Genomic DNA, 23,394 nt, shown 5'->3' with positions numbered 1-23,394 from the left:
CCTGGATTAAAGACTGATCAGTTATGTCTCTGAGTTTTAATCACATCAGAACTAAGGGACGCAACCCACCGTTAATCAGATCCACAAACCCGTCTCCGAGCACGGCGACGGGGGACAGACGTCTGGTCTCTGTGTCCGCGTCCAGACTCTCGATCACCAGCATCCTGTAGTTCAGCCCGAAACACTTGTAGCTCTGCCAAGAATCCATGTACGTGCAGTTTTCCCTGATCACACCTTAAAGCATAAGCAAAACGTGTTATTATTAATTATTTTCTGATATATTGTCACACTGTTAAAATAATTTCCTAACTCATTTTTTCAAGTTTTGCAGGAAACACAAAAAACTTCACCAAAAGTGTAACATATGACATTTATTGATCATTTCACTCAAAAATGATGTAACAAAGGATGGCTATTGGCATAGTAATAACACTGTGTGTAAATTATGTAATTTAAGAGAAATAAATGACTTAGGCAATTTTTTGAACATGCCTTTGTGACTTAAGCAAGATATGGTAACACTTTATTTTGAAGGTGTCTACATAAGAGTCACACAAGCCTGTCAGAAACATGACATGACAAGTATCATGAGCATTAATGTTACTTCAAAGTGTCATTAATGTTCATGACACAGCCCATGTCATGTTTATAACACGCTCATGTCACTCTTATGTAGACACCTTCAAAATAAAACGGTACCATATCTTACTTAAGTCACAAAGGCATGTTCAAAAAAATTGCCTAAGTCACATTTTATTTGTAGGCTGGGATGTAGGCGATTTTACCATAGGTGGCCAGTGTCATGAGGAGATGATTTAGGCAAAAAAAACAATTTTGACAAAAAATGACTTAGGGGATTATTTTAACAGTGTGATGATATCTGTCATCAGAGGTTCAATAATTCTTCTTCTTTCTCTAAACTTAAAAAAAAATGTTTGACTCTCTGCACTGAGAATAAAAATCCATAAACTAATGATAAAAGTTGGAACAATGGATGAATTTCCTTCTGCAGTTTAGTTTAATTAGAAAAGCTTTAAATTAGAAAAGCAAATGAGCAAAGATTTAGTTAAAGGTGGTACAGATTATTATTTTAGCAGCTACTGTTGAGTTGAGGACTTCAAATGTGGATTTTCATGATCTGTGTTCCCTCCCTCGGTCTCGTTACCTTTGTGTGGAGCGATCTGGTTGACGGGGATGCGGCTCCCGTTGGGGAACGTGAGCATGACTTTGGGGATGCGGTAGTCGCCCAGGCCTCTGCGGGGGTCGCCCCCCCACTCGAACTCAGACTGAGGCACCACGTCTCCCACAGCACCCAGGAAGGATCCGTCCAGGTCCTTCAGCATCGTCTTCTTCTTCGCATCGCAGTCCATGTCCACACAATCGGCCGGGTTCGCTTTGCTGAAGCACAGAAACAGAGTTACTGATTTTAATTTATCTCTACAAAAGAACAGAAAGTTGTGCAAAAGTGAGAAATTTGTCCTTAATATTTACCCCCTGAATACCAAGCTCAGAGCGTTTCTTTCTCTTTTTACATTTTACTCACTGTGGCCTTGTATCTCATTGCAATATAACACACACACACACACACACACACACACACACATATACGTCCTGCACCTCTATGGACTCTGGACAACTCATAAATGTTTTTTTTTTGTCCAGAATAACACAGTTATAATGACATGAATCATAAAAAAGGAAAAAATGCAAGTTGAATATCTCTGATTTTTTCTATTTTTAAAATGAACAAACTGTAATCTATATATACAATGCTTTTCCAAGTGTCATGAATGTTGGAAAAAACATATTTGTGTCTCCACATGCTATACACATTGAACTATTCGCATCCTGTCCTCTCCTCTCTGAGTGGTGTAAACAGATTTCCAGATACCATTTGTCTCAGCAGAATCAATCATGGCCTCACAGTGTTGTGTAGAATTTAATGTTTTTAACAGGATCTAGTTATTCCAAACTGTTTATTTTTGGGGACGTTTTAAACGTGACATGTAGAATAAAATGAATTTGACAGAAAAAAAATCTCAATTTTAAGCTTTGTTTTAGAAACTTTCGTAACCAATGATCCACTCAAGGACTATAAGAAAGTTCAAATTTCGACGATAATGGCTGTTTTTACAGATTCTTTCTACGATAAAAGATGTACTTTTGTTGATCTTCGAAAGAAAACTTGCATTTGGGGTTCAGGGTTAAAACACATAACATCCAGAGAAAACACATTGAAACACATTTATATAAAAAACAAAGCAGAAGCTACTTTAAAGGAGCACCAGGTTCTCAAGGTTAAATAAAAATGACGCAGTGCAGATATGACAGGTCTGTTTGTGATTTACCTGACGTCAGGCCTGTGGACGAAGACCTTGGCCTCCTCTGTGCTGTCGCTCAGCGTTAATCCTGAAACCTGCACCGGGTGCTGCAGGTCCTCATTCAGCGGGTTGGTGATGAACATGAAGTTCATCTCGCCGGAGCAGACTTCCCGGAAACCGACAAATGTCGTGTCTGGAAGGAAAGGAAGTAACAGAAATGTTGAATATGTTTAAATCCTTAAATGTTTGTGATGATTGGTTCAGAGCCTGAACTCACCCCTCACGGTCATCAGGCCTTTGATGGCGTTGTAGTTCATGTTCAGGTGATGGGGCTTGGCCGGAGCCGTGTTGTGTCCAGATTGAAAAGTCGGCCAACCGATTCCAGATCTGCCACCTACACAGACGGAAAAACAAAGTCACTAAATCAGGACTTTAACCAGCCCGGATATATTTTCATTTCATTTTTCATTTATCCTTTATCCTTTATTTATTTTTCTCAAGAATCATTGAGGGCAACATGAAACAGCTCAGACAAAACACACATGCAGAAACATTACAGTGAAAGGCAGAGTTATTGGTTATCATAGTTTTAAACAAATTTGTCGTTCAAATTCTTTCTCGGTTAAATTAAATGGTCAAAATTACACAATCAAAACCTCTTTTCTAATTTATTGATACATTTTAAAGACCTCTAAGGTTCTAGTGGAAGTTACAATCTCAAATATCTTCATTTATTTCTCTTTGTCAGCTGCTTTAATGATGAAGCGTTAACTGCAGGTGTGTTTTTTTTACTTGGTTCAATCATCATCTGAAGTCGTCGCTCTTTTTTTGACGTACTTGTACTTTACTTGAGTATTTCCATTTTACGCAACTTTATACTTTTTACTCCGCTACATTTATAGTCGGCCATAGATAATGATTTATTGTTTTCATTTTAAATCTTTGATAATATTGCTTTAAGTCCAGATGTCCAATTTTTCAATATTAAAACAATTTTTTGTATCGACACAAATCTCCACCGTAGCGTTATCAGCAGGATGTGATGTGATGTGTGTGATAAAACTAATTAACTTAAAAGAAAGACAAGAATAAAAAACACAAAAAAACATTCAAGGCTTTTTAAAAACCTGCTGTATGCCAGTTTTCTCAACCTAAGAAAGCCAGGATATCCCTAAATAAATACGCAGTCCCTCACAAAGTTGGAATACTTTTGTTTTTATACACACAGTCCTCTGTTCATTGTGGTTTCATTTTCATTGTGAAATGTTTGTAAGAGATTGATTAATACAGTTTTGGAAGATATACACTTTATCTGTAAAGAATCATTTCATTGAAACAGGTAAAATCTTGGCTGATGCCCAAAATGCACCTCAGCTGGTCCATTTGTGGATACAACCACTTGTCTTTACTGACACTGTGAGTCAGTCATCCCACTGATGGAAATACTATTATGAAAACATATGAACAAAACCCCCTCTCAAGTTCTTGACTCCACTCATCTGGTTCTGTTTTTTTTTGTTTTTTTTGTTTCTGTTCCAATAACTATACTAGTATTAGTCAGTGCTATACATGTATGTAGCAAACTATCTTTATTTAATTTACTAGTATTATCATTTGAGTTGATGTTGCTTTTGTCATCAATGTTATCACCCCATGATAAGGTTCCGTTTGCAGAAGAAAACATGGATGAAGGAAGGTTTACATGGGGCAGATAAACTCACTATTATTAAGGCTATTATTGTGATTGTCGAATTGTCATTATTATTTTTATTTTATTTTTTCTGATTTTTCAAGTTGCCTATCAATTTAGGTATAAGTATGTCTTTGTAAGAGTATTTTGATAGAGTTTTAAATGCTATTGCAAGGATGGGATTTTGCTTTTTGATTTTATTTATATATTTTTTTCTTTTTAATTTCTTTTATTTTTTTAAAACCATTTCTTTCTTTTTATGTTTTGATGAAAAGACTTGACATGTTTAGAAGATGTAGAGCAACATGTATGTGCTGTTTTGTTTTCTTCAAATAAAAAGTTTAATAACAAAAAAAGAAAATATATGAACAATAAAGTGGTTGAAAAGCTACAAAAAGAAAAAAGAAAAAAAGAAAGAAACAGGTAAAAAAATATTTTAATCCAACTTTATGAGTGATCGTGTAAAAACTGATTAGTGTCTGAAGGTTACCTGTGGGGGGTCTGGGGGCTCGATGTCCTTCGCTGATCTTCATGTTAAAGTCGCTGCCGGGCAAAGTGGCTGAACAGTTGAAGTTCGGGCTGCTGCCAACAATCAAGGAATTCTGGGAAAAGATGAGCACGAGGAATATGAAATCTGTGTAAAAGAACTAGATGAAATGTGATGAGTATGAGGCAGAAGAAGCCCTCTCACCTGGACGTGGACAGTTTTGTCGGCGAACTTGTGTGAGAGGGACGGAGGACCGTAGATCAGCGGCATGACACCCAGCCCGTTGTCCACCAGCGTCACGTTGGAGATGACAACACTCATGGTGATCTGAGAGGGAGACAGGAGGAGAAACTGTTATTTATTGACAATAATAACAAGGCGGAGCTTGTGATCATGTATATCCTTTCCTTTGAATCCTGAACTGTGCTCTTATAGCTCCAAGCTGTTAATGACCAAAATCACTGCCATAACTTTACTCTCGTAAACAAAAAGTTTTTTACATGTAAATATGCAAAATGTGTCTTAAAAAGGGAGCAGACATGAAAAAAAACCTTCTTTCAGCTTCAGCAGAGACTAAGGTGTCTGTTTTACAGAAGAAGTTTGCTGTGAACAAATGTCACATTTACAAAAAAAGGAGAAAAAAAAGTTGTTTTTCAACAAGTTTATTAAATTAAATATGTCAAAATGACAGCGAAAAAGCAGTGAAAATGTTGTTTTTGAAAATGCAAAATGCCTACAATTGTTTTTATTTAACAAAATATTCTGCTTTTACTCACATCTTTTTGAATTTGATTTGGAAATGATTATATCATGATCAGTGTGGCATCTTAGTTTGTGCATGACTGCAGATGCTGTTTAAACCTAAGTTTTTTAATTTAGGTTTAGAATTTGAATTTGTCAGTGTTTTGAATGAAATTTTGAAGCTTTGAATGATGCCTTGCAACCTGAGTATATCGGGTCTTTATTGTTGTAGATGAGTAAAAATGCCTGGTTCTTGAGTTTTCCTGACCTCTGACCTCACGTTTAAGAGGCCCAACTCCAAACTTTTTTCAATTCAGAACGTTGCTTTGTTTGAAAACTTGAAAAACCAAACACAGTTTATCATACAACCAATATTGAAGACAGCATTATTTGTTGAAATTTTAACTTTCTGACGGTCTTCGAATGAATCATAAGTTACGAAGGTTTCTGTTACCAAAGTTACCAAAATTAATCTAAAGATTGTGACATTTCTGTCAAAATCACTTTTACTGCAGGATTTATATACAGTTTTGCGGTGAAATACAAGGCCACAGTGAGTAAAACGCCCTGAAACGGCTTGTTGGTGTTTAGAGGGTTAAGTTTAGTAAAAAGTCAAGTAAAAAGTGTTAAGTGGGACCTGGAAGTAGATGGCGTGGTCGAAGCTCCTCCACACGAAGAAGCCCTGGATGTGGCTGCAACCGGGCAGACCGTCTTTGTTCAGGTAGACTCCGAACAGACCGCCGTGAGCCTCGTTGTGCATCCACTTCTCATTCTCGTTCATATAACCTGCAGAAAGCACAGAGGAAAAAAACTTTCAGGACTTCTGTTGTGCACATTTCTCCTCAGTCAGAGCACTAAAGATATTATATTATACGTATATTTATTCATTTATTTGACTCTTAGCTGTACTAGAGTTAGCTATAAGCTCATTTTCATCCATAGTCTCTGGGCAGGACACAAAGAACAACAGAAAAGGTGCAATATAATTAAAGCACAAGTAGCATAAAAGGTGGTAGAAAAAAAGGAGAATATAATATGATTGAACATTGAGATGCAAAAGCTGTCAGTGTTTACCTATGATTTTATCTTCACTTTAAAATCAGCAGAGGTTTGGTGAGTTTTTTCAAACAAATTCAGAATGATTTCCGTTACCTGGACACGGCTCCCCGTCGATTCGATAAGCGACTCTCTCGTAACCTGCCACGATGTTATTCTGCAGCACAACATTTGTTCCCTCAGAGACCTGCAAAAACAGCAGAAATCAGAAATGAAGCAACAGATTTTCTGGTGTTTTATATCTTGTATTTTATGTATTTCTGTGTGAGAACAGACCTCGATGGCGGCGTTCCAGAAGAAGTTGAAGGGTTCCTCTCTGTCCTGATACGATCCAGGCCACAGCGACATCATCACCAGGTTCCTCCTCACTGTCACCCTGTTGCCCCAAATTCTGATGCCTGCAAACAAAGATTATAACGCTGCTTACACAAATGCATCAATACAAATAATATGATCAGTCCGTCTATTCTGCAGAACGAGATTTTTTACTTTTGATACTTTAAGTACATTTTGATGCTGAAACTTTTGTACTTTTACTTCAGTAAGTTTTGAATGCAGGACTTTTACTGTAGTGGAATAATTTCACAGTGTGGTTTTAGTACTTTTACTGAAGTAAGGCATCTGAATACTTCTTTCACCACTGCCAGTGATGAACCGACAGAAAATTATCACTGTTTTAGCTCATTGTTTGATTTTTTTCCAGCCCGCAACTTGTTACTTTATACAGTTTTTATTCACTCTCACCAGCCTTGTGTTCAGCAGCAGCAGGCAGCTGTTTTCAGCAAAATAAAACATAAAAAACACTCTACACACTACCTGCTCAGCACAAAAAACAGACTGCAGACTGCAGAAACCAAAAAGCAGCGAGTAAATTGTGACCATAGTGGAGCATTTGGTAGCTAAAATCCCAGATATTCCCCTCAGGATAGGTGGAGACCAAAAACAGAGCTAAAAGGATGAAACTATTGGACTTAGATTTATCAGGTGAACAGAAATAAAAAAACTCAAAAGACAGTAAACACTAATGCTGCTCTGTATCTGCTGGATGACATACAGCAATTTATGAAACTGTTGTTAAAATGATCTTAAATGAATAAATGCATTAATACAAATAATCTGATTAATGGCTCCATTCTGCAGAACTTTTACTTTTGATACTTTAAGTCCATTTTGATGCTGGTACTTTTGTACTTTTTCTTCGGTAAGTTTTGAATGCAGGACCTTTGCTTGGAGTGGAGTAATTTCACAGAGTGATATTAGTCCTGTAACTTACTGGTGATATTTTAGTGCTGGGGGAAATTATTTGACTGCAGGATCTGTAAGAAACAGTGGATGAGTTTACCTTCTCCCACAGTGTGGTGGACGACGTTATCGTCAACCTTCAGTCCGTCCGTCCCAAAGACTCCGATGGCTGGAGAGAAGCCGTCGTGGAAAGAACAACCCTGAAGATAAGAGTCTTCTTCTGAAACCTTTCAACAGAGACACAAAAAAAATACATGTTACACATTCAAACACATTTAAAGACATACTTTTTACTGTAGCAGTAACTCCAAACTGTTTAATGTTGCTGGAAATAAAATACAAAGACTCTGTGATCCAGTTCGATGATGCAGAAGTCATTCTTTGAGTCATCATTTTTGTACAATTTATTTACTTAAATCCAATTATTGTTCTGATATAAAAAACAAATAAAACCTAATGAGAGGAGGGAAAAAAAAAGAATAAAGTCACTTTTTGAGTTGGGTAGAGTAGACTGCAACCTGCTTTTCCTCAATAAGTCTAATATATGTCTAAAAAAATCACTAAAATTACATAAAAGCAGATTTTCCCGAAACAATAGTCGTAGTAGCCTCATACCAAGAATATCTAATTTATGCGTCAGGGTTTTTTTTAAACTACTACACCCTTAAATGTTGTGGTTATATTGTTGTTGTTATTGCTAATTTTACGACATTGATGACAATCAGGTCGCAGAAACTGTTCAGATAGAAAACAATGTTCTTCTGATGACTTATTGACACAGGAACAACCAATCTGTGAATATCTTTGCAACTACCGAACACAAAAAGTTGACTTTATTCTCATAATTTCAACTTTTTTTCCCTCAAACTGCATAATGAAAAAACAATTATTTTTTTCTCCTACCTTGCCCAAATCCTCTTCTGTAAAAACCTGATACTACCATAACCATTTATATTTTTCTTTTGCTGCATTAAATTGCATTAAAACAACACCAAAGAACAAAAGTATATTACTTTTTAGAGCCATAATTCTCCTCTACCTTCATCTATTTCTGCAATACTCCTCAATCTGTGATCAGTTTTAAAAGAATGACAGTATGAAATCAATACTGAGTAATTAGCGTCAGGTGCTCCTTAGGGGGAAGTGTGTGTGCGTTTGTGTGTGTGTGTGTGTGTGTGTGTGTGTACCTCTCCCAGGTTTAGGAAGGCCACAGAGTATCGCGGGTCGTAGTCGTCGATCCAGCCTTCCTGACCGGAGCGGAAGAACTCCACGTTCCTGATCTGAGCTTTGCCTTCAGGAATAAAACATCACACAATTATATGCCGCTTAATGTGTTAAAATATAAATAAAATAACCTTCAAATAATGTAAATAGACATTATATTAAGGATTAATACAACTCTTGAGTAATAAATATCTTACATTTTAAGAATTCATTAAGATATGAAAAGATTTGGTGTTAATGGATAAAACTGGTGGCATTTTACAGATTTAATTCAAGCTCTTTTGGCTTCAAAAACTTAAATAAAAATATATTTACTCAGTTTGAGTTACAGATTAAATTTTAAAGGTTTAAAAGGAAAATGGTTAAATTCTAATTGGTGACAGAAAAATGCACTATGTGCTTCAAAATCTTATTGTATCTCAAGAGTATAAAACTATCCTGAGAGGCACAATGGTTTAAACATTGGTGGACTCTTGAGGTATCCATGTTGGAATAAAAAGCTAAAAAGGCCCCATAGATGCCCCTTAACATAATAAAGTCCCTTTAGGGAGCCTGTGAAATGAGTAAAATATGATAAAGTGCCATTTATGGTACTTAAACTAAAAAAGATAACCCTCTAGGGCAGCCATTCTCAACCTTGGGGTCCCAACCCCAATTGGGGTCGCGAGATGATTTCTGGGGGTCGCCAGATCATTTTGGAAAGAATATAAATGCACAAAATGAAAATTAAATAACATAATTTCAGACAGGGAGATGGTTAGGTTGTTGTCTTCTTCAATATTTGTCAGAAATTCGTCGTATCAACTGAGTTTGTATGATCTGTTCAGTGAGCACAGCAGAAAAAATAAACAAACAAAAAGAAAAAAAACTGGGGTGGGGTTTCGCGGGCAACATGCATGTTAAATTGGGGGGTCGCGACTCAAAAAGGTTGAGGACCACTGCTCTAGGGAGCCCGTACAGTTGAGACAAAGTGATGAAGTGCGGCCTTAAAGTCAAGAAGACGAGACGGAAAGCCATCTGTTATGTTTTCATGTTTCAGCTACATCTGAGACTCTGCTCACCTTTATAGTCGATTCCCTCCGCGGAGAAGGAGCCCACCAGGAGTCTGGCTCCGAACGACTCCTGCATCATCTCCGGGTACTCCTCGCCGATGATCTTAATGTTTCTGGTCACGAGAGCGACATCCGCCGCCAGAGTGTAGGAGGACGACGTCCCCGAGACGGAGTGAGTCTCACCTGGAGACACAGAGAGGACAAGAGTCAGTCTGAGACACGAGGAAAACTATTTCAGCTTATTTCAGTCAGTGAAGGAAGCACTCAGATCTTTTACTTCAGTAAAAGTAGTGATACCACAGTGAAAAAGTATTCTTAAGTAAAAAAGTATCAGCATCAAAATGAACTTAAAGGGTGAAAAATAAAAGCAGTCTTTATGCAGAATGTCCCATTTCAAACTAATGTTTACTATAATAGTGGGTTACGATTGTTGATGCATTCATTTGTGTATTACTTTAATGCCGCAGCTGATAAAACCGTGCATTTAAAAAAATCATATCTACTGTTGGGAAGCTTGTGAAATTCACCAAAGGATCAATAAAGTCTGATCTTAACGGGTTATATCACATCATAATTCAGCTGCAAATTGTTTTTTTAATTATTTATCTTAATCTGCAAAGTGACTTGTAACTAAAGTTATCAAATGGATATAGAGGAATATACAGCATTTCCCACTGAGATGTAAAAGAAATACTCCTGTAAAGTACAAGTACCTTAAATAATTACTGAAGTAGAGTACTTAACATTTAATTAATACTTATTCCACCACTGACTTTTCCGAACATTTAGTCATTTATTCAATATAACATCTGGAACAAGCAGTTTAAATCACATAAACTAAATTTAATTTTATAATAAACGTAGAAACTTTTATAACGTGACAATAAGTGGAACATCAGCTGAGAAATAGCAACCTGGATATTAATTCATATGTAAATGTCACAAATGATTGCAGTGCGTTTAATGTTATTTTGCAGCTGTGGAGACAGATGTTGAACTGACCGATGTGAGTGTGGCTCAAAGGCTGGTTCAGGGTCAGGATACGGCCATCTGCTGACACGGCGCTGATGTGACGCTTCTCCGTCTCCCAGGCGCTGTAGCTGCTGGTGGAGATGACAACCTCGTCTCCAACCTGCACCAAGACACACAAACACACAAACACACACACAGCTGAATACAAGGAGCCTTCTGATTTTAATTCAGTACAGACTCAACCACATAAACAGTTCTAAATAAAAGGAGAGCGGTCTGACCTGCCAGTCGACGGGCTGCGACAGACTCAGACTGCTGGTTCCAGCGTCTGCAGTAGAAGCCAGTTTGGTGTGATAAACGTTGTGAGGTTGTCCGTAGAGCTCCAGTGTCCCAAACACACCTGCGATCCAACAGAAACACATGAGACACCACACAGAGCAAACCTCCACACTGGGGATAATAATATCACTATTATCAGTGACAGAAAACTGTCAATTTTGGTGCGATATTCACAGCCAAGAATCAACATTTCAATCATCTTTTGAATAGAGCAGACACACACACACACACACACACACACACACACACACAGCATGCTGACTTATGAATGTTATAATGTGAAGTAAAGTCCTGGTGCAGTTTTCTCACCGAGGACTTTGGAGCCCTGGTTGGGTCCGCTGGGCAGCGGCCAGTCAGGCGTGCGGTGGTTTCCTCTCAGCTTGATGTGCAGCTGACCTCTGAACGGCTCGTCGTCCCGTCCTGCGATCAGCTGGCCGCCCTGAAACATCATCAAATCTCTGCTTTTACTCAGATTAGCTCAAGATTTCAGTGAAGGAATGTAGTCCAATAGTTGTACTTAACCTAAATATTTCTATTCTATGCCACTTTGTATTTCTACTCCTCTATGTATAAATAAATTCATTAATTATGATATATTATTATAAATTTAGCCAACCTGCACCTACAATTAAAAAAATTTGCTCAATCTTTACCAGCAGCAACATTAAAGTGATAAATACATTAAAATGATGCTAAATTATAAAATGTAAAATATGAAATTGGCCATTCTGCACATTCAGTATTTTGACTTATTTGTACTTTATTACTTTGATTACTTTTTATACTTTCTCACTTTCACTTAAGTAATGTAATGTAATGTAATGTAAGTAAGACTAGGTAGCATTTCTGCCATATAGCATGGTTACTTTTATTTAATTAGTTAGTTAAATATCTAAATATTTCTACCGACACTGGTTGATTTAGTTTGATGTTATGTAGACGAGACTCTACTTTTTCTCTGTTCTGTCGTATTTAACTAATTATTGATGATATAACCTGACATATACAAACACAGAAAGCTGTTTTAGATTAGATTAGTTTAGGTTAGATTCAACACCCTCCTGAAATACATGTTGAAGATAAATAAGAAAAATATAAAGTGAGAGAGAGTTCTGCTGTCACTGACCTGGATGGAGATGTAGACGGCGTCGATCACCACCGTGTTGTGCGTGCTGCGAGCCGGTCTGGAGGACGAGCTGTTGGAGTCGGGGATCTCAAGGACTCCGACGATCGTCAGCTTGTTGAGTGCAGGAGTGTCACCGTCCAGAACAACCCACTGCCCTGATGTTCACAGGGACAGAAAGTATTATATAACAGTTTACTGCTATAATATCCTGATCAAACTGAATCAAACATTTACAGATATTGGCTCTTAAAATAAAGTAAATATATGTTTTTTTATGTCTTCTTGTCGTTACCTGGCGGGATGACCACGTCGGCGCCCTCTGCTGGTGCACTGAAGTTATTCTCAGCTGAACTTTTCCAGAAAGACGCATTAGACCACAGACTGAAGAGAAACACACACAAACATTATTTTTAGTGTTAAGAAGGAAAAAAACAGACCAACAGTCTGGTGACTTTTTTGTTTGATGTAACAAATTATTTTATTTTGTATTTTTGTTTTGTAAAGGTTAAAAATTCTGAATGACAAAATGAACAGCAGTGGTGTAAGGTTAATTATTTATTTCCACATTTCCACTAAAATTCTGGGAATTTTCTGAAAACTTTTAACTCTCCAGCATTTTGCTCTTACAGCTGTAAATACATTATTTTATATTTGTTTAATCAATAAAAACATTAAAAACTAGATGCACTTTTTAATTGAAAAATTATCTCCCTTATCGAGTTGTTTTAATCAGGAAATTAAAGTTTTATTGCTTCTAAAAAGTGAAAATTATTCATTTCAACTACATTTAAAATGTTCTAATATTTACATTTTTTATAATTCTTGTACCACAACCTGCAGAATTTATTCTTTCTATAACATTTTCTAAACACTGAATATGAAATATTGAGACTACAATGTAGAATTGGGTTTTTTTACAATTCACTTTTAGACTTATACATTTTTGCATATTATAATACCCAACACTTGAACACTGCTCACTAATGCATCCATGATAAAAAAAACATATAATATACCGTATATATAACGATATAAAACTGTTACTTTTGGTTTATTTTGCTGGGGACACTTAGTAATATTATGCAGGACTGCAGCATTTTAACACCATAGTTGTATGTAAAAGAGAGAGAGAGTAAAAAAAGTTTTTTTTAAATGGTCAGATGAGGAAAAACTGCCGCTCCTCCTCGGGGAAGAGTCACAGAGCTGTAGATTAGCAGCAGTCTATGTTTCTGCCTGTCACACACTGAGAGACAGCGAGTGACACACAGCTGTTGGTTGTTTTGTTTTTATTTGATTTTTTAAATTTAATTTTTCTTCTTTTTTTGCTGGGACAGTTAGATTGTATGAATTATATATTGATTGTAATTATTGTTCAATGACTGTAAATATTGCTTTCTTTTATTGTTATTAGTTTTTCTTTTCTTTTAAAATGAATAATAGAATTATAATAATTTATTGTAAATATTGCTTTCCTTATCTTGTTATCTTTTTTTCTGATGCTTGCTTTGGCAATATATACATTGTTACGTCATGCCAATAAAGCCAATTGAATTGAATTGAATTGAATTGAGTAAGTACAGGAAATAACTGATCTAATCACTTTGGACTAAAGCTTGTCAGAAGGGATTAAACGTACATGAAGTTGGCGGGCCGGCCGGTGGGTAGGGGCGGCAGTGTGGCTGGAGGTGGAGGTGTTGGAGTGATGCAGTTGGGGAAGAAGCAGCGGTAGACCTTGAAGTTCACCCCAAAGTCCTTCAGCGAGCGGTCCACGCTGGCACGCCGCCGCCGCATGCTCATCTTCCCAGAAACTGCGACACAAGAAATTAATCAACAAACAGTTCCAAACCCCCAATGAGAAAAGAAGCAAATCCACATTTGAGAAGCTACAATCAGTAAAAACAGCTTAAATTATTAATTTATCATTAACCCTTTGATGCACAACATGGGTCTAAAGTGACCCGACTAAGTTTTTTTATTCTATATATTTGCAATAAATTCATTTCATCATTCAGTATTGCAGGTTTTCCTCAAATTTTTTGATCATCATACATCCTAATTTCTTGTTTTCATTTCTTACTTTTTGAATAAACCCCCCTTTACTTCTTCCCTACGCTTCTCATGCACAAGGTCATTTTTGACCCATGTTGTGCATTAAAAGATGTTTATATGTTGTCATCAATTCATCAATTTAAAACCTGACAAAGAAGACACAAATATTAAATATCCTATTTTGTTAAATTGGTGTTTTTCCAATGAAAATTATTATTTGGTGGCTCTAATAAGTCTCAAATGTTAAAATATGTGATTTTCAATGTAATCTGGTGGTTCTAACAACTCTTTTAAAGTTAAACCTTAAAAATAAGACAAACATAGTTACACTTATACTCAAATTGTTAATTTAGTGTATCACTTTTTGTATAATGCACAATGTCATTGTTGACCCATGTGTGTAAACTTGATGTAATAATACAAAAACTACTTTTCTTCATAAAGTATGAAAGGAAAAATGGATATAATGATCTATTGTAATAAAACAAAGATATTCAAACACACAGCCAGCATGAAATAACATGGGGAATGAATGCAGGTCATTTTGGCCCCATGTTGTGCACCAAAGGGTTAAAATCAGCATCGTGATAAATATATCCACATTTAAGAGAGTCTCACTGATGTAGTCGAGGTTGTTGGAGCTGTCGTCGAAGTACCAGTCTCCGTTGCTGCTGCTGCCGAAGCTCAGCGGTGCCGCCGAGCCGTTCCTCTCGTCGATGATGCGGAATCTGTCCGGACTCTGGGTCAGGTTGTGGTTTATGATCACGTATTGATCCGACTGAGTGAAGAGAACAAAAAACATCAGTATACTGTTAAGTTTGAGATCAAATATAAACTTCAATTTGTCCTTTTATTAGTATTAGTTGAACGATGTTTCCTGTACCTTGAATCCGTAGAACTTTGCATCGTAAGTGATGTTGGTGATCTGATCCATGTTGTCAAAGTACCAGTTGTACTCCTGGTTGGAGGGCAGCAACGCCATCCAGCCGTACGGATGAGTCATCCTCTTCTTCAAATAGGGAACCACACTGGTGCCTGTTAGTGGGATTAAAAACAATTTATAAGTTAATAGACTCTGTTATTACAGCAGGTACATCTAGATGTTCTTAGTTATGATTTACTTTAACCCCCCATTTACCAGCTCTGGAAGTAATTTAAGTATTTAGTCATTTTTTTAAACTTAGTTTTTATTAAGCTTTAGCAACTCATACAGTCATCTCACAGTACAATTCTTCTGCTGTTTTTTTTTTTTTTTTAACAAAATTATTTATGAAAAATAAAAAATAAATAAAAAGGACAAAGCAAAATACTAACTAAACAATGTGATTTAAGTATTTTAATTGATTATTATATGATATTGTTTCATAGAGGATAACATAAAATACATTTTCTAAATATTATCATGTTAAAATATGTAAATAAATGGCATTTAATAAATATTTAAAGTGAGACAGAAACCAACTTTTAGAGCTAAGAAAATAAAGTGCAATATATATATTTTTTTGCAAAATCTTTTACAGTGGCACAATATTTTTTTGTTTTTCTTAGTAAAAGTCCTGCATTCAGAACTTACTGAAGTAAAAGTACAGAAGTATCAGCATCAAAAAGTACTAAAAGTAAAAGTACTCGTTGTGCAGAATGGACCCACTCAGATTCTAAATCTATTATTAGATTATTTGTATTGACACATTTATGTATGCAGAATTTTAATTTTGTTAAGACAGGACTCATTTTAACCCTATAAAGCCTGAACCGTGAAATAATTGCCAGAAAATTCTAAATTTTCAAAACTGGAGTTTTTGTTGAACCAGCTAACATTTTTTTTAATTCAATATCAATGTTCATATATGAATTTAATTTGGATCATATTTGATACATCAGGTCTTTTTGTGCAATTTTTTTGCTCACAATTTGCTTTTCTTGAACTCACATAATCACATAAAACCTAATATTTTTAACCAAATAAAACTTTGACTTTCCTTTTAACATTTTCCTCAAACATACAAAATCTTTTTTCCATATAAAACAACATCATACATCTGCTGATATGAAGTTTTCACGCAGCAATGACAGATCCACCAGTGGAACCAGAGCTGTTACATCTGGTATTTTTGTGAAATTTGTTGCTCAGTTTTTTTAATCATCAATTCATGTATTCATCAGGTTTTTCAGGAAAAAAATATCACACTGATGATATAGAGGTCTCAAAAACGTATGTATCAAACATGATACACTTGGCTTTATAGGGTTAACTACCTAATCTACTGTTATGAGATTTCATTTAAAACAAAAGTGTCTCATCACTTTAAATTCATCATGTTTTTATTTTAAATATTGACCTGAAAAGTAACTAAAGCTGTGAGCTAAATGTAGTGAAGTAAAAAGTAAAATATTTGCCTCAAAATGTAGTTAAGTAGAATTATAAATATACATAAATGGAAATACTCAAGTAAAGTACCTCAAAATTGTACGTAAGTACAGTACTTGAGTAAACTACATTCCACCACTGGTGTTTTCCAACCTGACACTGAAATTGTTACTTGCTATTACACCTTATGAGTTTCTGAATTATTCTCATTTTTACTTATTCATAACACATTGTTTGTGTTATATAGTATTGATAGTTTGTTTTATTATATTTTACATGTTTTGTTTCTGCAGTAGAGGTGCTGCACTACCTGCTAATCACCACTAGAGGTCGGTAAAGATCACAGAGAAGTTTCAGCTTCTTCAACAACAAACTGACATTAAAAGTTGTGAGTCTGTGTAATTTAAATTACCGTGTTCGTTGGTGAAGATGGCGTCTTTAGCCCTCAGAGAGCTCGGTGACGGGTTGTTGAACGACAGGCGGTTGAAGGTGACGGTGTGGTCGCACACAGCGCCGGCGAAACCGACGCTCCAGTTGACGTTGGGGGAGCAGTGAACCGGGTCGAGCAAGGCGCTCATCGGCACAACCTTGTTGTCAGCCGCTCCTGAAAACAAAGAAACAAACACGGGTTCAGGCGGACGCAGGGATGAAGAGAAACCTGAGCTGCAGTAACCTGACTTCTTTAAACTGATGTATGCCTTTTTATTAATGTATATAAATATAATCCCTTAAAATAATACGTCATATTTGCTGTCTACTGGTTTTTACACGCTGGCAGTTAATAATCCCTGTAGATATTATTAATTACGTTATTATTATTAATATTATGAAGTCTGGTGGAGGATTTTTAAACCAAAACAAGAATGAGAATAACACCATAACATTTATCCTTTAACCCTCTGAACTGAATGTCTTATGTCAGAATGTTTGTAAAATTGGAATAAAATAGAATATATATATATATATATATATATACACATATCAAAGTGTCATGAATATTGGGGAAAAATATTATGTCTCCACATGCTATACATATTGAACTATTTAGATTTTTCCAGCCTCTCCTGTCCTCTCCTCTCAGCTCTGTGTAAACAGGTTTTCAGTGAATATTTGTCACGTGACCGTTCGTCTTAGCAGAATCAATCATGTCTTCACAGTGTCGCTGAGGAGCAGAATTTAATGTTTTTAACAGGATCTAGCTAGTGCAAACGGTTTATTTTTGACAACATTTTAAACAAGACATTTAGAATAAAGTGACTTTGACAGAAATATCACAAAAAAAAGAAACTGTTTTTACAGTTTCATTCTATGAACTGTAGAACTGTGTAATTTTGTCACTCTTTAAAAGTAAATGGAAAATTGTATGGTGGGGTTCAGAGGGTTAATAACAATGATTTAACAATGCAATACATTTAAAGGGATACGATGCAGCATTTGTATCTGAATGTTTGTAAACACAGGATTCAGATTCCCTCTTGCTGTAAAACGAGCTTTGTTAGTGATTTTCAAGGGTCATCAGTGAGTCTTGAGAGGGATTTTAGGAACACAGTGTAGCTATATTAGCTTTATTACTATTTTATTGTTTTTAGTATTTTATTGTTTTCATTGTTTTTATTTATACCTATTTGTGTATTTTATTAGCTGTACAGCACTTCGGTCAACTGAGGTTGTATTTAAATGTGCTCTGTGAATAAACTTTGACTTGACTATGAATAAAGTGGAGTACTGGTACCTGTGAGGGAGCCGTCGGTGTCGATCAGCTGCACCTCGTGCTCCCACCTGAAGCCGGCCTTGTTGGGCGAGTTGAAGTACTGGATGCCAGCGAACTTGACGGCCCAGCCGCCGCAAAGAGTCACACATTTCCCATCGATTTTTGCCACCCCGATGGCTGCGCACGAACTGCGGTCAAAGTTGATGAACTTGGTGTTCAGGACGCTCAGACCGTCGTCCAGCGGCGCGATGATGCCTCGGTGCGTGCAGTAGTCGCTCCCCAGCGTGAGCTCGTCCACGTGGCCCACGATGGTGCTGTTGGCCATCGTGGCCCCTCCTTCCTCTCCGAAGCCAGCCACGGCCCACGGCATGATGCGCTTGCCTTCGATTCCGGCTTTCTCGTTGTTGACCATGAGGAAGTCTACGAACTGCACGGCGCCCACGTTGACCCACTCGGCACCTTTCTCACAGTTCCACGTGGTGAGGCCGCGGAAGACGGCGGGCTGGGGGGTTTTGGAGCCGCAGGTCCCGTCCTTCATGGGGAAGAAGTCTTGGAAGATCCAGATGCCGAACCAGCCCTGAGAGTGCACGGTGTTGTTGAAGAACTCCCCGAGGGGAACCTTCTTCTGGCAGATGTTTCGGTCGTAGGACGGCCCGTCGGGGTGCTCGTGCATGCGGTACCAGAAGCCGAAGTGCGTGCCTCCGGCGGCGGCGTTGTGGCGGACGATGTTGTCGGGGTTGGTGATCCAGTAGGCGGCGGGAGTGACGTCGTCGTTCAGCAGGCTGGTGCTCTGTTTGACGAACACGGCCAGGTTGTACTGCAGGATGTTCTTCGTCTCAATGCCGTCCTCGATGAAGAAGGCGCCGCCCATGATGTTGTAGATGACGTTGTGCTCCACCAGCAGCCGGTGTGTGTTGTGGATGGTCACGGCTCTGTTGAAGGTGTTATGGATGGCACAACCCCGCACGTAGGACTTGAAGTCGATGTTTCCCATCAGATGCCAGTGGATGGGGTAACGTCCCAGCCTGAAGGCCTGTCCGGCGTGGCGGACCTGTGGCACAAAAGCAAAAATACTTTATTAATCCCAATATGCATATGCAATAAGTTACAAACAGCATGTACACAACAAACAAATACACCAAGGAGCTAAAATGTGGGATAACATCTATAAATTATTTTGCAAAGATTCTACAAAAACAAAACAACAGAGCCTTTAAAGGTCAGATGAAGAAGGGATAAATGATATTGAATGACGGCTAGTTTTACAGGTAACAGGTAATGACGTATTGATGGCAATTCACTTGCAAGAACATGACCCAAGAAAGAAAATTCTTGCTGCTTTCCAGCACAGTTGGGGAAAGAATTCAGGTTTCACTCTGTTAATCAGATTTTTAACAATGCTGTTGGAGCTGTTTGAACTTTTCCAAGTGTCCACAAGTGCAATGAATACTGGGGAAAAAAATTGTGTCTCCACGATATACACATTAAACTATTTACATTTTTAGAACCTCTTATTTCCAACCTCTCCTGTCCTCTCCTCTCAGCTCTGTGTAAACAGATTTTCAGTGAATATTTGTCACGTGACTGTTCGTCTCAGCAGAATCAATCTGCCTTCACAGTGTCGCTGAGGAGCAGAATTTAATGTTTTAAACAGGATCTAATTATTCCAAATGCTTTATTTTTTGGCAACATTTTAAATAAGACATTTAGAATGAAGTGATTTTGACAGAAATATCACAATTTTAAGCTTTGTTTTGGTTACTGTTTTGAAAGGAAACTGTTTTTACAGTTTCATTCTATGAAAAACTGTAATTTTGTCACTCTTTAAAACAAAATGGAAAATCTGATTTTTGGGTTCAGATGGTTAATGATGATTTAATCATGCAATACATTGAAAGGGATACTATGCAGGATTTGTTGCTGACTGTTTGTAAACACAGGAATAAGATTCACTCTTTCTGTAAAATGAGCTTTTCATTGATCTCACAGTGAAAAACACAAAAAACTCAATATAAAATTTAAAAGAAACTACAGAGGATGAGGCAAAACATCTGACAGATTGTGAAGATAAGAAGATTTAAGAAACAGGAGAAATCTGAAAAAAGGAGAGAAAGTTTTGTTTTAAGCGTCTCACCTCGGTATGTTCAATCCTGCCGACTGCAAGGTTCTCATTGGGTCTGGGCGCGTGGAACATGATGCAGGCTCCGAACTGATCGCTGCCCACCTCCTCTCCGAAGCGTCCCTGGAAACATGTTTGGGTGGCGAACTCCCCTGCAGCACAGAGACAGAAGGGTGTTTACACTGCATACCTGGATTATAACATACATCATATTGTTATTGATCAAAATAAATCCAAAGTCCTGATCTGACAGAGCGTGTTTTAGCAGACTGAGGCAAAGAGTGAAGCTTTTTGGTCATTGTATCTTGTCTTAAAATTGCAACAATTTAATTCATTGCAATCATTTCTGGGACAATATGTATCGTCTGACAAAAACAGTCATCATGGCCTAGTTCCGGCTGTTAAAATTGTAATCATTCCCTGATTTTCTTTGTTTTAGCCACGAAATTAGCACGATAACTGATCATAATGTCCAGTTAAACCCTAAACCTAAAGACAAAGCAGTGACATTACTCCAGGTTTTGTGAGAAAAGGATGCAAAGTTCTTGTGTTTTGATTTCAACTGACAGATAAGTCCATAAAAGTCCATATAAGTCCATTGCATTTTTACAGATATTGCACATTGGAGAAAATATATTTTTAGCATGTTAAATAAGTTAGTTAAGTTGCTGCATGTAGTAGTATGAACATCAATGGATAAATATATTTAAATGTTTACTCTGCACCTTATGCATGGAATATGCTACAGAAAGACCGGAAACTAACTGACTTTGTTTCTTTGAGCACTTTTAAATCCAAACTGAGAGTTATTGAGGCCAATTCCACAACATGCACTTGTTTCTCATAATGCGTTTAAGGTCTGTGTCTTATGTAAATATGTAACTGTATTTTGTGTTTGCTGCCTCTTGGCCAGGGCTCCCTTGAAAAAGAGGTTCTTAATCTCAATGGGATATTCCCTGGTTAAATAAAGGTTAAATAAAAAACATATAAGTGGTATATGACATATATAATATAGAAAAAATACAGTTACTTAACAGCTACTTTAAGTCTCTTATTCTTTATTTCTCCACAGCATTTAGAGTCAAATGAAGTCACCAGTACCTGTGTCAAAGCCATCGGGGCAGGCTTCGATCTTGTCCTCCCACTCTTGGTGTTTTGCGCCTTGAACCACGACGTTCCTGGTGAGCAGACCGACCTCGGCTCGGCCCTCGAACACCGTCCCGTCGGCCAGAGTGACGCTCACCCCGAGGTGAGTGTACTCGAGCGGCTCGGTCAGCGTCAGGGTCATTCCATCGGCCGACACGGCGGCGATCTCCCTCACCTCGTTCTCTCTCTGGCTGTGCCTGGAAACACCAAGAAATCAATTCTACCTGCAGCTCCAACAGTCAGTGTCAGTGTCGGATATACAGTATATATGTTAGAACTGCTGCAAAGCTTTGACTAAATATTAACTGTGTAAAGTTTTTATTTATTTTATTATTAATTTAAACAAAACACAACATAAATCACCAATGGACAAACACAGTAAAAAAAAGAATGAAAAGAAAAAGAACAACAACAACAACATCACAAAACCAACCTAAATAAATAAAACAACAATAATAAATAAGAACTTTAACAAATTAAATAACATTAAAACTAAACTAGACACAAGCAAACATCAAACATAATTACCACATAAAACATACAGTATATCAGTAAACTTAATAACCTAAGAGAAAATAATAAAGGATTAAGTTAAATGCCAGCCTTCCACTTCAATAAACCTTTCCCACCTTAACTGTCTAAAGTTAACAACTTGTGCCTTTTGTGGTATTTTTCCTTAGACAGAAAATATTTGCTGCATAAATATTTGATCTCATACATTTTAGTGGTGTTTGATTTGGATTTTTTTTATCTCTTAAAGGAGGCAAATGTGGGCTACAAGGTAGTAATTTCCATCATTCCATTCATTTTTTTATGCTGCACTGTTGAGATTTTAACTTTATAGGATTAAGTTAATGTCAGTTAAAATCCTGACATTATGAAACAACCTGTCACACAACTGACTCGTAGTGCTGTGTGTGTGTGAAGAAACATTTAAGATGAGGGAAAAGTGGTTAAAATTTTAAGCCTCTTATCCAAACTGTGCGACATTTTTAACTTGTGAAATCATAATTTTATGCCTTTCAAGTTGATTTTTTTATTTGATTTTTTATCATTGTCACTCTCTCTAAATAAGGCCAGAGTTTGAAATTCAGGTAAGCTACGGAGAGGAGACTTGAGCTCCCCAGTAAGCTCTAATTATCATAATTTTTGGTGCTACAGTTAAAAACAAAATATAGAAATTAATATTTTCCTTTATGTTTAGGTTATCAAAATAAAAAACAGGAAAGGTTAGCTTGCGAAGTGGTGATTTCCATATATTTTTATGAGAGAAAAAACATTGCTGAAACATAAAAACCCTTGAAAATGTTGTTAATGTGTCATATAAAGGCGATATTGCAACCCTGAGTCCAAAAAAAGTTGGATGCTTTATATAAAATAAAAAATAAATAAAAAAAGGCGATGAATCAAAGTTAGAATACAGTGTATATTTACGGAAAAAAGTTGATCAGTTTGAACATAAAATATACTGTTTTGTACAGTTTAATAGAAATTTTGTTAAAAACAATTAGCATATTATTGCAATCTGTTTTATCTACATTTTAGACAATGTCCCAACCTCAGTGGAATAAAGGACCCTACATGCTGTTTATTTTGTTCCCAAGAAGTCAGATTTTTATCTTTATTCAATTTTGATCAAACATGTAGTAACTTTGTTTTGATTTTGTATTTTTCAAAAAGATCCTTAATAACTTTCTGTTTGAACTAGGGATGGTCGTTTGGAAGAAACCTGCCAACTTGATCATCTATAG

General features: G+C 36.8%; 1 protein-coding gene across 2 annotated transcripts in view; it reads right to left on the bottom strand.

Annotated features, from left to right (window-relative positions):
- LOC131985532 (fibrocystin-L-like) overlaps nucleotides 1–23,394 on the bottom strand; it is a 74,622-nt gene that overhangs the window by 6,826 nt on the left and 44,402 nt on the right. For both annotated transcript variants that reach the window (XM_059350690.1, XM_059350691.1), the window contains exons 45-68: nucleotides 21,599–21,840; nucleotides 20,513–20,649; nucleotides 18,400–19,429; nucleotides 17,080–17,271; nucleotides 15,183–15,334; nucleotides 14,918–15,077; nucleotides 13,887–14,058; nucleotides 12,543–12,631; nucleotides 12,251–12,405; nucleotides 11,434–11,563; nucleotides 11,067–11,185; nucleotides 10,816–10,945; nucleotides 9,823–9,996; nucleotides 8,725–8,828; nucleotides 7,638–7,764; nucleotides 6,572–6,693; nucleotides 6,392–6,482; nucleotides 5,877–6,025; nucleotides 4,703–4,825; nucleotides 4,502–4,613; nucleotides 2,599–2,715; nucleotides 2,349–2,514; nucleotides 1,166–1,398; nucleotides 70–234 (exon numbers count right to left, since the gene is read on the bottom strand). In XM_059350690.1, the coding sequence (XP_059206673.1) occupies nucleotides 70–234; nucleotides 1,166–1,398; nucleotides 2,349–2,514; nucleotides 2,599–2,715; nucleotides 4,502–4,613; nucleotides 4,703–4,825; nucleotides 5,877–6,025; nucleotides 6,392–6,482; nucleotides 6,572–6,693; nucleotides 7,638–7,764; nucleotides 8,725–8,828; nucleotides 9,823–9,996; nucleotides 10,816–10,945; nucleotides 11,067–11,185; nucleotides 11,434–11,563; nucleotides 12,251–12,405; nucleotides 12,543–12,631; nucleotides 13,887–14,058; nucleotides 14,918–15,077; nucleotides 15,183–15,334; nucleotides 17,080–17,271; nucleotides 18,400–19,429; nucleotides 20,513–20,649; nucleotides 21,599–21,840 (4,391 nt within the window). The remainder of the gene's footprint in view (nucleotides 1–69; nucleotides 235–1,165; nucleotides 1,399–2,348; nucleotides 2,515–2,598; nucleotides 2,716–4,501; nucleotides 4,614–4,702; nucleotides 4,826–5,876; nucleotides 6,026–6,391; nucleotides 6,483–6,571; nucleotides 6,694–7,637; nucleotides 7,765–8,724; nucleotides 8,829–9,822; nucleotides 9,997–10,815; nucleotides 10,946–11,066; nucleotides 11,186–11,433; nucleotides 11,564–12,250; nucleotides 12,406–12,542; nucleotides 12,632–13,886; nucleotides 14,059–14,917; nucleotides 15,078–15,182; nucleotides 15,335–17,079; nucleotides 17,272–18,399; nucleotides 19,430–20,512; nucleotides 20,650–21,598; nucleotides 21,841–23,394) is intronic.

The sequence above is a fragment of the Centropristis striata genome, chromosome 14 (genome assembly GCF_030273125.1).
Source record: "Centropristis striata isolate RG_2023a ecotype Rhode Island chromosome 14, C.striata_1.0, whole genome shotgun sequence".
Lineage (NCBI taxonomy): Eukaryota > Metazoa > Chordata > Actinopteri > Perciformes > Serranidae > Centropristis > Centropristis striata.
The sequence above is the reverse complement of the archived record's forward strand: the minus strand, read 5'-3'. Positions and strand labels throughout refer to the sequence as shown.